Here is a 15713-nt window from a genome sequence, read left to right as displayed (position 1 = left end):
TGCTTCAGATAGCTTAATCAGTGATGCGATTTAGTTGAATTGCACCAGTTCACGCAAATAGATTACTAGAATTAACGAACCGTTTACTAAAATTTCCAACCTAAATATCGAATGCATACTTAGTGTGGTAGAAAAATGGTAATATGTACCAGTAGCACATTTGCCACGCTAAGTATTATTTTTTACAAAATACAATACAAACCTGTAAACATTGTTTGATAGTTTTCAAATTTCATTGAAAGCTGTTCAGAAATCAAAATATCTACATTTGATCATGTGACTTTGCTTGTGCACTGTTGACTTGTATTTCAAAACAATATTGGAAACTGTGTCTTCCTTGAAGCCAACATGCACTCTTGAGAAAGCAGCATTTGCTTCTGTGTTTGCCAGGCTACATGCGGTGAAAAACTGTTAGCAAGATTTTTGTTTTCATTGTTTTGTTAGTAGTATTAATGTAGCTTTCTACTTTGCATTTAAGTATTGAACTATGTAAACGATAGTAACTGCTGAGTAGTTGATAGCAACAACCAGTATGACAAACAAACCACACTCAAAACTATAATGATATATGGCATCTTAGCAAGATTAACATTTAAAAAGCAACAAATAACAATACAAATTCAACTGACATGGAAATTAACCGCTTATAAGTAACCTATTATCGCTACCAGTTATTTTTGTTTCAGTATTATCTTTGTTTTCAATTTGCTATCTTCATTATTGCTGTATCGTTTTCACAATTTTCAGCAATGCTGTTTCTAGTCTTCTCTCTTCTTTTCCATAACTTTTTTATTCCAGTAACCAATAGTAAGCTGCAAATTCTGTTGTGAACCTGGGAGATTGAAACTGAAAACAGCTGAAATGTTGTTGCAAGCAATGTCTTATAATTTTATATTTCATTTGCATATAAACTTGCACAATGAAAGAGAGCGGACAAAATTTTATTGATTTTGTTATAGGTGCCTTTACAGTTTTTATGGATTTTGTTTATAAAACTATAAGTAAAAAGCAATCTAAACAGCAGCAATTATCTCTGAATTTATAGAGTAACGTTTTTCTCAGCTTTAGGTGCGACATCGTCATAAACATGTTGCCGGCTTAAAATTGTCTTCCTAAAGGGAAGTGCCCCCTAAAACAAGAATGTCGTTGAAAGTCTGGCACAAATGACTGTTCAAAAAACGACAAAAGATTGATATTGTTAAATTTATTGCAAATGGTAGAATGTAGCTTACAAACTCAAGTCTATCTGTATATGGAAAATGATGACTCATTGAATTTTGTGTGAAAGTTCAGTCCGGTTGTGTTCATGGGACCGTTTGTCTAATTTTTGGAATCCCACCACAGATATTGACCAATCTTATTTAGCACGAAGTTCTTTCTTTATTGTAACTCTCTGGATCTTTGAGCCAAGCCAGACTACAGTGACTACTGGCTCAAAGGTAGAGATTAAACTATGTTAGGGTTGCCATACGTCCGGATTTCCCCGGACATGTCCGGAATTTTAGTGTTCAAACTGCGTCCGGGGGGAAATGCTAAAATATGCTTAAATGTCCGGAAATTTTAAAATTGTTTGTTGCGTTACGGGTAATAATTTCATTGTTACGTCATAAACGATAATACAGCGCTCTATTTGGGATACAATGATACATGGATGAGTGGAGCTAGGCTAGTAGCTGAAGGCCTTACATCTTGGTCGATAATGCAAAATTTAGAACATGTCTGAAACGATAAGAGCGTATATTCGCTGAAGAAAATTATAAAGCAGTGAAAGCAGTAGAAAAATAGCGCAACAAGAAGTCTGTTGCAGACCAAATTAGAATACCAAGGAAATTGTCGTTTGTTTAATGCTTAATGATTTCGAAGTGAGCCGCGGGTTTTGTTCGCACCGTCAATGTGGGGCATTGCTAGTGTGACGTCATATTGACAGACAATGTGTTCATACCTCATTCTAAAAACCGCTAGTGGGCACTAAAGAGTGTCCGGATTTTAGGCCACGAAAATATGGTAACCCTAAACTATGTGCGTTTGCTCACAACGGTTGAGACACATTTTTTCAAATTCTTAGGAGCGACTATCCCACATGACTGACTGGATAGTTGTCGTGTATCTGAAAGACTGTCGAAATCGATGCCTTCGTAGTTCTAGGTATAACTCAAAATACTATTTGCTATGTCAATTTTATATTCTAATTATTGAGCTCAAAGTAAACTGAACAGAAATTTGTTTGACAGCGTTAAACCTGACAATCGTGAGCAAACAGTAACTGTTCAAAAAAATTGTGTATTGATATTGAAAATGTCAAAATCAACATTGCCAGAGTTCTAGTGTTAACCAACTTTTAACTAGCTTTTTCTCCAATTTTGTGTGATCTTTGGTAGGAAGTTTCACTGCCTTCTACTTTTTTATTTGAACTCTTATTTTTCTTGTATATATATCACTATTGTGACTGTTTGGATAAGATTTAGTAACCAACGGCACTGCAACGAGTACATTATCCGCACCCCACTTGATGAGTTGGCGATAAGCACAGAACACTCAATTGTAGCAAATATATCAGCACAGCACAGCTAACAAGTATAATGTACTCATTAACAGTGATACTGATTGCCTATCTCTAACCAGGGCAGTTCCCCTGGGGGAACTACTTGCCCAGGACATCTACTTCTCCTCTCAGCCTTGTGTGAACTTGTTCATGCAAGAGTAGTCAACTGCAACAGCTGAAGCTGAAGATAGTTGCAGAGTTATTGACTAAATGCTCTGCTCAAGGGCATTCCCTAGTAGTCAAACTTACATTGTAAATGCTAGACAGTGTCCTTTACCGCCGCATCAGCGATGGTTATGGCCGACAATCAATGGCGTGATGCTTTTGTATTTTTGCTTTCAAATAAAGTATAACCTTTGAGGATTTTTCATGCACAGTAATGAAACCTAGCATATTGTAATAACAACGTGATTGCACGTTACAAATTGATTTCACTCGAATGCGAAGTTTTTCCATCTATGTGGAAATCAGTAAACTGTCTTATTACTAGACCTATTAAAAGTGGGTGCGGAAGCAAAAAAAAGATTTTTTAAAGGATATGTTCATCCAATTTTTGTGTGTAAGCGGACCACAAAAATGCTCTGGGATTGTCTAAAAGGCTGTACCTGTCCTTAGAGTATAACACAGTTTCTTGTCAACCAATTCTTGCATTGAGTGAGTATCCATACAAGTTGACAACTATAAAATTATCAACATTACCAGCTCCCACGCTGTAAATCCCCTTATGATCATCTTTGTTTCTTTCTCCCAGTATTTAAGTTAGTCGCTTTGGTAGTTTGACTGGGGTTTCATTAATGCTGACATTGACGAAAGCTGCCTGGATGATTGGGAAGCCAGCAAACAATTGTTTCTCCTTTTTACCCAAACGATGCATTCACTTCATCCTCTGGACACTGGATATCGGAACAAACGTTGACCTGGTACTTACAAACATCAAAATTGACAACTATTTATCGAGAAAAATTGTGCTTGAGAAGTTTTCATGGTTCCAACACTGATTCTCAATAATCAATGCTTGCAAACTTGTGACATCAGTTCCCAGCACCCCATTTAAGGAATTGAGCTTCAGAAAGGGTGACTGGAAGTCCTTTTACTGACTTACTCACGGCTCTGTATCAGGGTCGAATTGAGGTTAAACTTACAAATGCGGACACATAATGTCATTTTAAATGATTTTATGGATGCTGCAACCTGAAATTTTGTGAACATTTTCATTAACTTAATTATGAAAAGAGGAATAGGTACTTTCAGTTTTCTCTTTTTACTTAAGGTAAAAGTAGGACGTTAGCACATTAGCAATGCTTTATGAGATGTTTAATTTCAATAAGCTCTACCAAGAAAAAGCAAATAAGTGACTAAATCGCCAGCCTGCCAAATGTTTAACAGCTTGGACTGTATCAAGTGCGGATGAGATTTTTGTGACACAAAAATATGCTAACTGTTTTCAACAGGGTTAAAAAGCATTGCTTAAGTCCAATTATATACATTCTTTCCTTAGTTTATTTGGATCCCACTGTTCAACAGTTCAAGTTTTTCTCTTCATACCTCAAACGTTACCCTTTGTTAATTTATAGCCTACCTTAGTTTTGTTTTGATTTTAATTTGACTATTTTATATTGTTACAGAAACGCAGATCCTGAAACCGGTATAAGGGTGTTGCTAAGTCAAAGAAAAAGCACTGGTTCTCTTTATGACAATTTACTAGAAAAGTTTTTGCATTTCTTCCGGTAAAATTTTCTTTTTCAAGCAAACTATTTTTAGCAGTACTGCGTGTAATATGTATAATACTTCATGCATAAAAATTACACAACACTATAATTGTGAACATTTTTAGATATTCAATTGAAGAAAATTTGTGGAACACCAATCGTGATATTGTACATAGTTATTTCAATTTTTTGTACATGAACTATTTACCTCTTTCTTCTGTGGAACAAGCTGAATCAATTGCGACTTGGTTTACACAGATTAAGTCCGAGAAGTGGATTGCAAGATGGTTTGGTAGCAGTGAAATAAAGTAAAATCTGTTTGTTTCAAAAATATGTGAATGTTTGTAAGAAAATTTAATTTACCTTACAGAAGCAGGCAAAATTCAAACTATTTAAGATGAATTTACATCAGTTGAACTGAACATTTGGGTGATAAAGGTTTTTGATATAGTAACAATAAAAACTACAGTGTGAAGGTGTTAACTTGGCTTTGCTTTACTCGAAGTTTCACCTATCAAATCAAGTTTCTGGCCGCGCCAAAATAACCATTACCGGTATGTAAAATGCTAAACAACTTACAAAAACTTAATTTTCTTGATGGGGACTGAATCTCGTTAGGCTCAATGTATAATTAACAATCCAGAATAGATGGTAGCATTCTGAAGTTATTTTACTCAAATTTTTGATTCATTGAGCGTGTTATGTCAATCTCAAGGTGTGAGCTGCTCTCATCACCTAAAAATAAGTAAAACTGTAATACATACGTGGTAATAATGTATTTGCTGGACTATCTATTATATCAACTCTAATTGCTGGATTCGAGTAAGATTTTTCTCATTGGTGTTGTGATATGGCAAACTAAATCAATATAAATGGTTTTCCGTTGTTTGATCTTGTTGGGTCATAATTGACATACAACATAAACAGATAAACATAACTTTTCATTGTAAACTTAATAGTTACAAGCCATTTTTTTAATGCATGTTTTGTGTCATACATAATTTTATTATCTATCTTTTTTATAACAAAAATAAGAAAAATACTTCCATACAACTTCGAATGTGGCCAACGTTGATAGGATTTATAAAAAGATTAACGAGCAGTATAGTCAAACTGCAGAATTGGCAGGCCAGCTTTGGCCTGCCAAGCCATTTTGTTTGGCCTCCAAACATTTGCATGATTTGTAGAAAAACTTGGCATTAGGATGTTTATGACAAAGTGTAAAAGTGATCTGATTTTGGAATGTTTTTTGACATAGTGATATGCAATTCACATAAATAACGCTGATATAAAAACAAAACGTGATGCTTGCAATCATCAGTTGTTAAGTCAGAGAAGGGCATTGTTTATTTATTATCCAAAACATTTTAACGAAGAAGATCGTTGGAACTGATTATTATTATTATATATTTGCAATAAACCAAGGCGACTTGACAAAATGCGGTTAAAGCTGAATTGACTGTTACTAGTTGGTTGGTTTAATACTGTGGTTGGTGAATGCTATCTACTTTTCTTTGACTTGTTAATAGTGATGTTGCTGTATCAGTCCAATTGGTTTACAGCATAAGGCTGTCCTATATAAACAAGAGACCGGTTTAAAGTTACAGATTTCACAAACCACAATAATGGTCCAAATAACTGTCTTTTATTGTTGAAACATACACTAGCTAGCTTTACAGCTGTTAAAGTATATATACTGTTGGAAGGTAACAACAAATTTCAAGAAATTAATTATTATATTCAGCTGTACTGACTAATTGCATTACATTATTTCCAAACTATACAACGCCTTTGTTTACGCTATTACTCAGCTTTTCCTTGGACCACCCATTCTACTTTAACTTGCTTGACTTTCGTAAAGCTGGTAATATGTTTACCAGAGTTGTTAAAGAAATCAAAACGAACCTGAAATCTTGTCGTATATTGCCTTGTTTATCTTCGAACCGAGACAACTCTTATTGTGACCTTAACTGAGTGATGATTTCTTTGCTCTTAAACCCTGATTCCAGAGTTTATTATTTGTGTGTGTGTTCTGATGTATGCATTTCATTTGACCGTTAACTTTTTGGCTTTCCTTGAAATTGGTGATGTCATTAATCACACTAGTTGTAATTGTTAACAGTTTGTAATGCCCAGTAATCTTGCTTGCTACTGTAATAAAGAACAGTTCATCTGCATTATATTTACCATCATAGTTTCTGTGTCACATGTTTTATGTAATTGGCCTGAGCATGTGGATAAAATCAATTTATATCACCACTGTTTTTAGTCTTTTTTACTGCTATCCTAACTTTCTGTAACTGAAAAACTGAATACTTTATAAGCATATTTATTTTTGTTTTCACTAATTATTTTTCCATCAAATATATTTGAAAAAATCATTTCTACTAAATTTGCCAAAGGAATAAATGATAGAATGGTGGACTTTGAAGCAGTTACTCACTAGTCAATGCCAATGATGCAATTCTAAAATGAACGGTTGCCAAACTCAAATTTTTATCTTAAAATGTCATTATAAAATAAGCAACATAAAGTACAGAAAAGAAAATTTATCCTTGATTTTCAGCAACTCTTTAATTAATCTACCGGATCAGGACCTGTTTACTGGATCAAAGTTACATTGTGTAACAAAGCATTAGTTAAACTGTTGCCTGTTAACAAATAATAGAAGCACTAAATCCACTGCTGCATAAATTGGAAATTGATAACCATTTACACAAAAATGATTTTGTTTCTTGATCAAACATTGGACAGAAGTAATTTAACCGGAAAGAAAAATTTGCCATCATACCAGTATATGCATATAAGTTGGCACAATACCAAGGTTTTTTAAAATTGAACAAATTTTAAAGGAATGAACAGCATGCAACAATAGAATTTTCTCTTCTTATTATAAATTAGTATTGATTTTATCAACAATTTGTGTTTCAGGAATTGTTGCTGTCCAAAATGCAAAAAATCTTTGATGACTAGCAAGTTAACAGCACAAGAATTCGAACACCTGAAAAGTGTTCTTCTGGGAGCATTTATTCAGCAAATTTCTTCTGAAATACATCAGGATTTCTTGAATGAACATTTTAGAACTGCTAAGGTAAATTTTTTTCTTAAATTAGGTCTTGGGTTAATTGAAGGATTGTTCTTGCAATAGTTCCTTACCGTCTTCACTACTGTGTTTTTCGTAAAATAAAACTGTTTATATATTTCCTGGTTTTTCATAGGATGACTTTCAGGTAAGCATAAGTAAAGATGCAGAAAAACTCACAGTTTCAGTAGGAAAATAGTTTTGTGATAAATTATGGTGTCCTTTGGGAAGTCCGAAGCTGTCAGAAAAAAAATGTTTTTAGTCCTGCTTAGGGACGAGCTGAACTTTAAATTATTCGGGAAGGGGAATTCTAATATCTTGCTAATCCTAATATTTTCAGAGCCCGATTGGGTAAGTTAATGTAACTTTTCATCTTCAGGTCATCTTATAGTTTCACCTGAAGATGCAAACTTGAGCTTGCTCTGAAAAATTGTAATCAACTTTTGAGATGTTATCGTGTTCTGCTTTTGCTATTCCATTGGGTGTAACACACTTCTGTCGCCTATAAATTTTTATGTTATGTTCAAAGTGAGTTTCATGGCTTCTTCGAAAAAAGTCTTATGCATTGTTTATAAGGTTTTATTTTATCAACTTTCAACAGATGCTTGTTGTTCAAATCACTAAAATGAGCTATAGAGGTCAATATTTGGTGTGCTACTGTTTCGACCAGATTTAACTTGTACGATGAGGTAGTCATAATTGTATACTTAAAGAACTTTTTTCAGCCCAAACACCAGCTGCAACTGTCCCACCACAGTTATAAGTATTTCTATTGCACCAAAATCAATCTCATGATTATAATAGTATTGTGACTCAACTAATTGTAATTGTATTAGTGCTCCTGCAGCAGCATAAAATTGGAAACTCATGACTCATTTTCTTTTTATTGCTAGTTTTCCTAACTACAACAATAAAAGTGTGTGGTGAAAACAAGAGGTTAGTTTTCTCTGATTTAATAAAAGCGGAAAACAATACATTGACAAATGCAATTAACACTTAGTTTGACAAGAAAACTTTCACTGACAGGACATTAACCTGAAAATTATTCATAAATAGTATTTGTAGACGATTAGTCCACATTATTTGTACAAATATCAATATTTGTATGAAATCGCCAAATACATCCATGTTTGAAGAGGCACATCCCTAGTCCTAACTTATAGCGATTTACTTTTGGTAGCTACAGGTATGACCACTTGTAGTCTGCAAGTTGAAGTTATATCTTACTACATGGAAATCATTGTCGTTTGAGCTGGTTGTTCTCTTGCCATTTGGATGAGATGTTGGCATAGGAGTCTAGCAAACACTAGGTCATGTTGTAATCTTGAACTTGCAGACTGTGTGTTTTCCAATAGACCTGGTAGTTGAAGCAGTCAGATGTGAATTGGTCTGCAACATGCTCCTTTGTCCCTCTACCACAGGCTGCAGAGTTTGCCACTCCCCATCTGTAGAGAGTTGAATGGAACTGACAGACATTAGTACAAACTACGGTGGTTAGGTTGTATCCAGACCATCCTAGGCAGTTAAATGTACAACTGGGTGAGATTCGGCATCTGGAATTAAATTACAAGGTCTATCAGGACATTCCTGTCTTTCCGTGTTCCATTTATTATCTGCTCCATGAGCTGTACTGATCCCTAAGCTAACGACATGTTCTAATAGTAGAAGTCAGCCAGAACAAACAGGTGTCTCTATTTGTATCTGCAGGCTTGTTTATTTTCTGAACAATAGAATTTTGAAGTGCAGCAGGTGGGATAGCTCATTTCTGGATGTAGAGGGAGTAAGGGTATGACACATCACCCTAATATTTGCTGTTCGCTTGCCACCCGCTGAAAAAGTCCAAGGTTGCTGATCTGTAGTGGCAAACTTTGCTTTGCTTATTTGCTGAAATATCCTATTAGACTGAAGAACCAAGGGAAGATTATCTGCTCTGCTCTAATTTTCTTCTTTTTTGTTTCAGCAGTGAAATGATTGTAATATCGATTGGAACATTTGTGTTGTGAATATTTCTTCCATTATTTAGATTCTAGTGTTCACTTGAAGCAACTTTAGTGTATTTCCTCTGGGTGCAATTACATTTGGATGCAGTTATTTTTGTGTTATACTCTGACACACACATTGTTGATGCTTATATTACTACATGTGCTAAGTTTTTGTGATAATAATGTATTTTAATCATGTCACAAGGGGGTGGCTGGTTCAACCACTTCACCACAAATCTAAGTGCGATACCAGTGTAATGTAAACCTCAATATAAGTTGCATCAGAATCGATTTTGTATTCCATTTAAAGGTATTTATATATGATCTCGGGAAAGATATTTGAACACCTGCTTTGTAAAGGTGCCTACACAATGGATGCGATTTGCATGAAAATGTCATTTGCGACGACATTGCAACTTGCGATAGCTTGCAATGCAATGACATGCAATTTTGTTTGCACACATAATGCGATTGCCACATGTCAACACATTCGCAAGCAATCACACTAAAACAAACATATTTGTTTTTCGCATAGCCAAATGTGATTCAAAGTAGCTTTGTGACAGGTTATGCTCATGACAGGTTATGCTCATCACATGTCTTTTTGAAGGCAACGATAAGGGGAAACTGTATTGGATGAAGCGATTTAAATTGAATTATGGCTTTTATAGCCTTATATTGAGTATCTAAAATTGTAAATAGTCACTCAAAAGAATTTTGTCTTTGATCACATAGCCTACATGTTTATGATCATGTAGACTAAATGAAAACTTTAAAATTCGGCTAACTTATTGTAGGCCTCCTCATTCTGATAGTGCCAAACTGCTTTGTAGGTCACATCCTTGTATCACATGGTCCACTTTGCATCATTTGCAAATTTGTTTGTTTAGTTTTGTCGCATTCAGTGTGTAGACAAGTGTGATTATGTGAGTGTTTGACAACTGCCTGACCATTGCATGCAGTTTCTTGCGATTTTGTTGTATCTGCATTGCCGTGCCACGACACTATCGCATCCAGTGTAGTGTGAAGGTATCTTAAGTATAACATGTTGGTCATTAAAGAGTTTAAATCAGAATTGGAATGTGTTTTGGTTTAACTAACTCCATGTTGACTTTTGCCTTAACTTCTGATCTGACTCGATTGAACCTATTATAATTATGCTATTTCTAGAAATACTGTAATTATTCGTTTGTAAGCCACAGCTTATACATTTTTTGTATCATCATTTTTGCAGCTTAACATTTAGGGCGTATTGCGATCAACAGCGGGCAGCTTACATTTTTCTTGTTCGACCAAAATTTAATCTGGCGTTTCTTGTTGGCCACACTATATCACCAAACTTTCTTCTTTTTTTCTTTATCTCTCCATTGTCATAGAGAATATAGAGTATGTTGTAGAGGTTTACTGCGGGTTACTTTACGATTAAATGTGGCATACAATCAACGATATACAGTATGTTTGATTGTTTTATCATGGTAGCGGGCAGTGCCATGGCCATTTGATCCAAACACCAGGTCTCATCAGCACGGTTTTCAAAGCATATCGGTCTTCAGCTTTCCAAGTCGTGTTTACATAACATAGGCTACTGTGTTGGATTGCAAAATTGAGTTTTTGGTTCCTATCGAAAAAATTCATTATTTTCTTTAACTTAATTGAAACAACACATGCATCATTATCACTGATTAACATCTTGGAACTTGAGTACAATATGCAGACAGTCAATGGGAAGCATATTGTAGAAAACATCTCAATTTGTTTGTTTCAAGCCAACTGTGGAAAAGGAGAAAGGTGTGTGTTTTGTAATCTACAAAAGACATAAAACATTCTTCTGTATGAAAAACATTAAGAATCTCAACATTGGTATTCATTAAGTAAGTTAAAATATTTTTTTTAAATCATCCAAAGGAGGAAGAACTTTGCAGACTTTGATTCAAACCTATATGATAAAAGTACTACAGTAGCATCAAAACTGTTTTGGTGGGATCATTTGATTAATTACCTACTACATGCATGGCACGCAAAATGTATTTAGGGTTTGCCAACTTTGAAAAATAGCTAATTTCCTGGTTTGCTTTATTATGGAGTAAAATTATTAAAAACACAATTATTCGAAAAATTCTGCTTGCGGCTTCCTGAATTTTGTATGTGAATTTAGTTGGCCATAGGCTATAATTTTCTGTAATCCCAACAAAGTCACATATCTCAAAATCCTGCAATGACTTGCTAAACTCCAGACTAGAATTTTGCCAAACAAGTCATATGGCATCAATTTTCAAACACTTAACCTAACTTTTGCATTCAACCTGGAAGTTTTTAACGCTCCATTTGCTCGGGTAATTCCATGAATAAAAAGCTACACTGGTCATTTTGGCCTTTGATTGATCTTAAAGCGTTTTTTGAAGCATGACTTTTGAAGTCCAACAAAATCAAGGAAACTGCAATATTCATAGTCACATTTTTTTCATAACTGCATAACTAAGCATTATTTGTATTTACAAAGATATTTATGTGGAACTTAACAGGGAAATGAGGAGTTGTACAAGTTTATTGCTGCTCGGGAATTTTCAAAATTTCTGGAGTTTCTGCTGGATAAAGGTCCATTTGATCTTATGGTAGATGGATTAAATTTACTGCATCAACTTTCTGGCCACAGCAGACGATTTCAGGGAAAGCATAAATTTAAAAAATCGTTTATAAAGGTATGCATTGACAGGTAATAGAATACAGTATTATTTATATTGCTTTATTTAACTACTCCATGTTGGTGAAGGTATTTTAAGTGTTGAAGACTATCAAGTTAATACTGATACATTAATATTAAGATGTGTGAGAAATAATTAAAATTTGTGCACCTCATTAATTGCTTAACAAATGTTGCTGCAGAGCAAAAAATGGACTCTTTGCTTTTTATGCATTTTGTATCAGTGCTTCTGCAATGCTTGTTATAAAGATAGTTCTGTTTTGCTCCAACATGTTTTTGTCACACATCGCAACAGTGACTGGCTATAAATTTCAGTTAGAATTTCAGTTATAAGTGTTTGTTTTGGCATTGTCATGTTGAATCGTATGCCGGGGATTGTTTTTTTAGATAATATTAGGCTTGGGCTAGTCTGAAACCTTACTTCACGGTGCGCATCATGTGTATTTTTGCGTGAACTGACAGGCCTATGTCAAATAGAATGATGTGTTGTAAGTGAAAACAAAAAAACGTTACTGTAACAAGGTCATGATTGCTTTTTTAGGTGCCGTATATGCTTGTAAAAAGGTCTAATTTGTTTATTTTAGTATAATAAAAATACTAAAAATTTTAATCTAAATACTACTAAAAATACTAAAAATAAAATTAATCAAAAAATCCCACATGGGGCTCCCTGAAATTTTTTTATCACTTTAATATGCCTTAGCCTATTATTTTGTGAAATCCTAATAAAATCACCTATCTCCTAAATCACCAACTCTTGCAATAAACTGTTAAAGTCAAGTCTGCAAATTTGGGTCAAAAAGTCAATTTTCACCTACAATTTATTTAGGCTTTGAACCTAAACATACGACCTGAATGAATAAATAGACTGAACTCCGCACCGCTGCCACCAAAAAGTGAGCAATTACTTACACGTCACTGATTACCAGTAGGGAGTGAAGAGAAGTGACCAAAAAAAGTTTACACGAGCAATTAACACATAATTATTGTACATCTTAAATATTGTACACCGAAAACGGAGCGGCTAGTAAGGACTGAATAATAACTAGATGTTAATAATGTTTGGAAACGCACAAACAACCCATCTGGGACAACTTTACTGAAAAAAAGATGGCGCCTGTAAAAAAACAGCTAGAAACACAAATTTATTACTTCTATGCCTGGACCTAAATTTTCTGGATGAGAATACGTTTGTCTGGAAAATGAAAACCGAACATCATTGGTATGAAAACCAAACATTGGTGGCACCGGAATACACAGGAACCAACATTTGTGATGCAAATTGGCAATTGTTTTCCAGCCACTGCACAAACTTTTCTCGAGACAATGTCGCCTTGCACACTGCTTTGCCAATTTCAGACATACAAATCTTTTTTTACTTGCAACTTTGCTCGGCCTGCTTCACTAAAATAGATGTTCCTTGAATAAACCACCTAAAATAGGCGGTTCTAGGTCGATTCAACCCACGGACGATTCAACCCAGGACCATTCAAACTCGGACGATTCAACCCACGGACGATTCAACCCCGGGACGATTCAACCCACGGACCATTCAACCCGCGGATGATTCAACCCACGGACGATTCAACAGTGATTCAACAGTTTGAGACAGTGTTCGACTAGCATAACTTATGATACGCTTTTGACCCTGTTGCTCTTGTATAAGCACTCCACCGAGTCCAAAAGGGCTGGCATCTGCCATTACTTGTGCTTCACAGTTTTTTGTCAAAATACGCCAAGACCTTTGCATTACACAGTTCATTTTTCAGCTCTTTAAATTATTTGTCTTGTTCATCTCCCCACACAAATCTAGCTCCTTTTCGAGTTAGCCTGCGTATTGGTTCTGCTATAGTGGCTAAATTTCGTATAAATCGTCCGTTGTAATTTACAAGACCCAGGAAACTCCCCACCTTGCTTGCATTCTTTGGTGGTCTCGCCTCAGCCACAGCTTTTACCTTGACGTTCTCCGGTCCAATTCCTCGGGTTGACAGCACATGTCCCATAAAGGTAAGTTCTGACAAGTTAAACTGGCACTTCTTTCGCTTCAAGGTAAGTCCACTTTCTAGCAATCGCGCCAGGACAACCTTCAGTCTTTCATCGTGCTCCTCTTTACATCTTCCATACACGATGATGTCATCCAGGATATTCTGCACTCCTTTGCATCCTTGTAGAGTCTGTTGCATCACACGTTGATACATTTCAGGTGCACAACTCACACCAAACATGAGCCTTTTATAGCGAAATAAGCCTTCATGAGTGACAAATGTTGTTATTTCCCTAGACTGAGGTTCTAATTCAATTTGATGATAAGCCCATTTGATATCCAACTTACTGAACATTTGACATTGGTTCATGTCTTGTAGGACTTCATCAATGGTTGGTATTGGATGTCTTTCCCGTTTTACAGCTTTATTAGCCTGCCGCATATCCACACAAAGACGAATGTCCTCATCTGATTTTGGCACGACAATTACTGGTGAAACCCAAGGTGTATATCCACTAACCTTTTCAATAATATCGAGGGATTCCAGTTCCTTCAGCTTCTTGGTTAACTGGTCACGAATGTGGTAAGGGACACGACGTAGAGGTTGACACACAGGAGTGACATTTTTTGTCAATGGGAATCTTTAACTGGAAATCTCTCAGCTTTCCAATCCCTTCAAAACAGGAATCATACTTCCGTAATAACTGCTCAGTTGAGATACAGTTAATATCTGCTGTAATTGAGAGAATGCCAAGATCTGTTGCAGTCTGCTTTCCAAGAAGAGCTTTTCCATCTCCTTCAATCACCAGGAATTCTACAGCAGGTAGAGTTTTCCCAGGAATGTTCACACCAGCTTGGAAAGCACCAACCGCCTTTAAGGGTTTATCGCTACCATAAGCGTAAATTTTTCTATCAGTAAAATAACACTTACATTTTATCGATCTCGATTTCAAATGTTCCCACAACGTATGGTTTATCACATTGCAAGATGCTCCTGAGTCAATGATCAGTTCTATTTTCACCCCGCCAACTTCAATTTTGGCTTTACTACCACGGTTATTCATTTCTACCTTGAACAGATATTCTGGTCCTTCAGCATCTGCGTCTTGGATTTGACGTAAGCTGGCACTGGTTTTTCGTCTTGGATTCCGGTCCATTTGCAGCAAACAGCAAAGTGACCCATGTTCCCACATCTGCGGCACTCCCTTTGTTTGGCTGGACATTTTGGGTCTTTTCCTATGTGACCTTCCCGTCCACACCTGTAGCATTTTCCTGGTCTTCTAGGCCTATTAGAATACAATTCGTCCCCGTAGTTTGAGCTCCTGTACGGCTTCCCAGTACCCCTTCCGTAGTCTTTAATTCTGTTTACTTCTCCTGCTGGCGATGAAAATGACGATACTTGCGTTTCGGCCGTCTCTTAGGCCGTAGCTATTTCCCTGAGAACCTTCAGAGAAAGATGTTTTCCCTTTTCTAGGAACTTTTGCCGTAGCCGGTTCGATAAGCATTTGTCTACCACTTGGTCCCTGATTTGGATGTCTTCATCTGCAAAGTCGCAGGTTTCCGCTCTTTGTTTCAGCCTGGTAATAAACTGCTCAACTGTTCCCGACTTTCGTTGCACCGTACCTCTAAATAGATGTCTTTCATAGGGTACGTTCGTCAAAGGCTGAAAGTAGTTGGTTAAAGCACCCACAGCTTGATCATATTTTGACAAGT

General features: G+C 35.8%; 1 protein-coding gene across 4 annotated transcripts in view; it reads left to right on the top strand.

Moving 5' to 3' along the window:
* Positions 1–15713, top strand: part of LOC143461750 (mitochondrial ribonuclease P catalytic subunit-like) — a 47372-nt gene that overhangs the window by 19277 nt on the left and 12382 nt on the right. For all 4 annotated transcript variants that reach the window (XM_076959603.1, XM_076959600.1, XM_076959604.1 and 1 more), the window contains 4 exons: positions 4168–4269; positions 4377–4559; positions 7183–7342; positions 11838–12014. In XM_076959603.1, the coding sequence (XP_076815718.1) occupies positions 4168–4269; positions 4377–4559; positions 7183–7342; positions 11838–12014 (622 nt within the window). The remainder of the gene's footprint in view (positions 1–4167; positions 4270–4376; positions 4560–7182; positions 7343–11837; positions 12015–15713) is intronic.

The sequence above is a fragment of the Clavelina lepadiformis genome, chromosome 6 (assembly GCF_947623445.1).
Source record: "Clavelina lepadiformis chromosome 6, kaClaLepa1.1, whole genome shotgun sequence".
Classification (NCBI taxonomy): Eukaryota; Metazoa; Chordata; class Ascidiacea; order Aplousobranchia; family Clavelinidae; genus Clavelina; species Clavelina lepadiformis.
The sequence above is the reverse complement of the archived record's forward strand: the minus strand, read 5'-3'. Positions and strand labels throughout refer to the sequence as shown.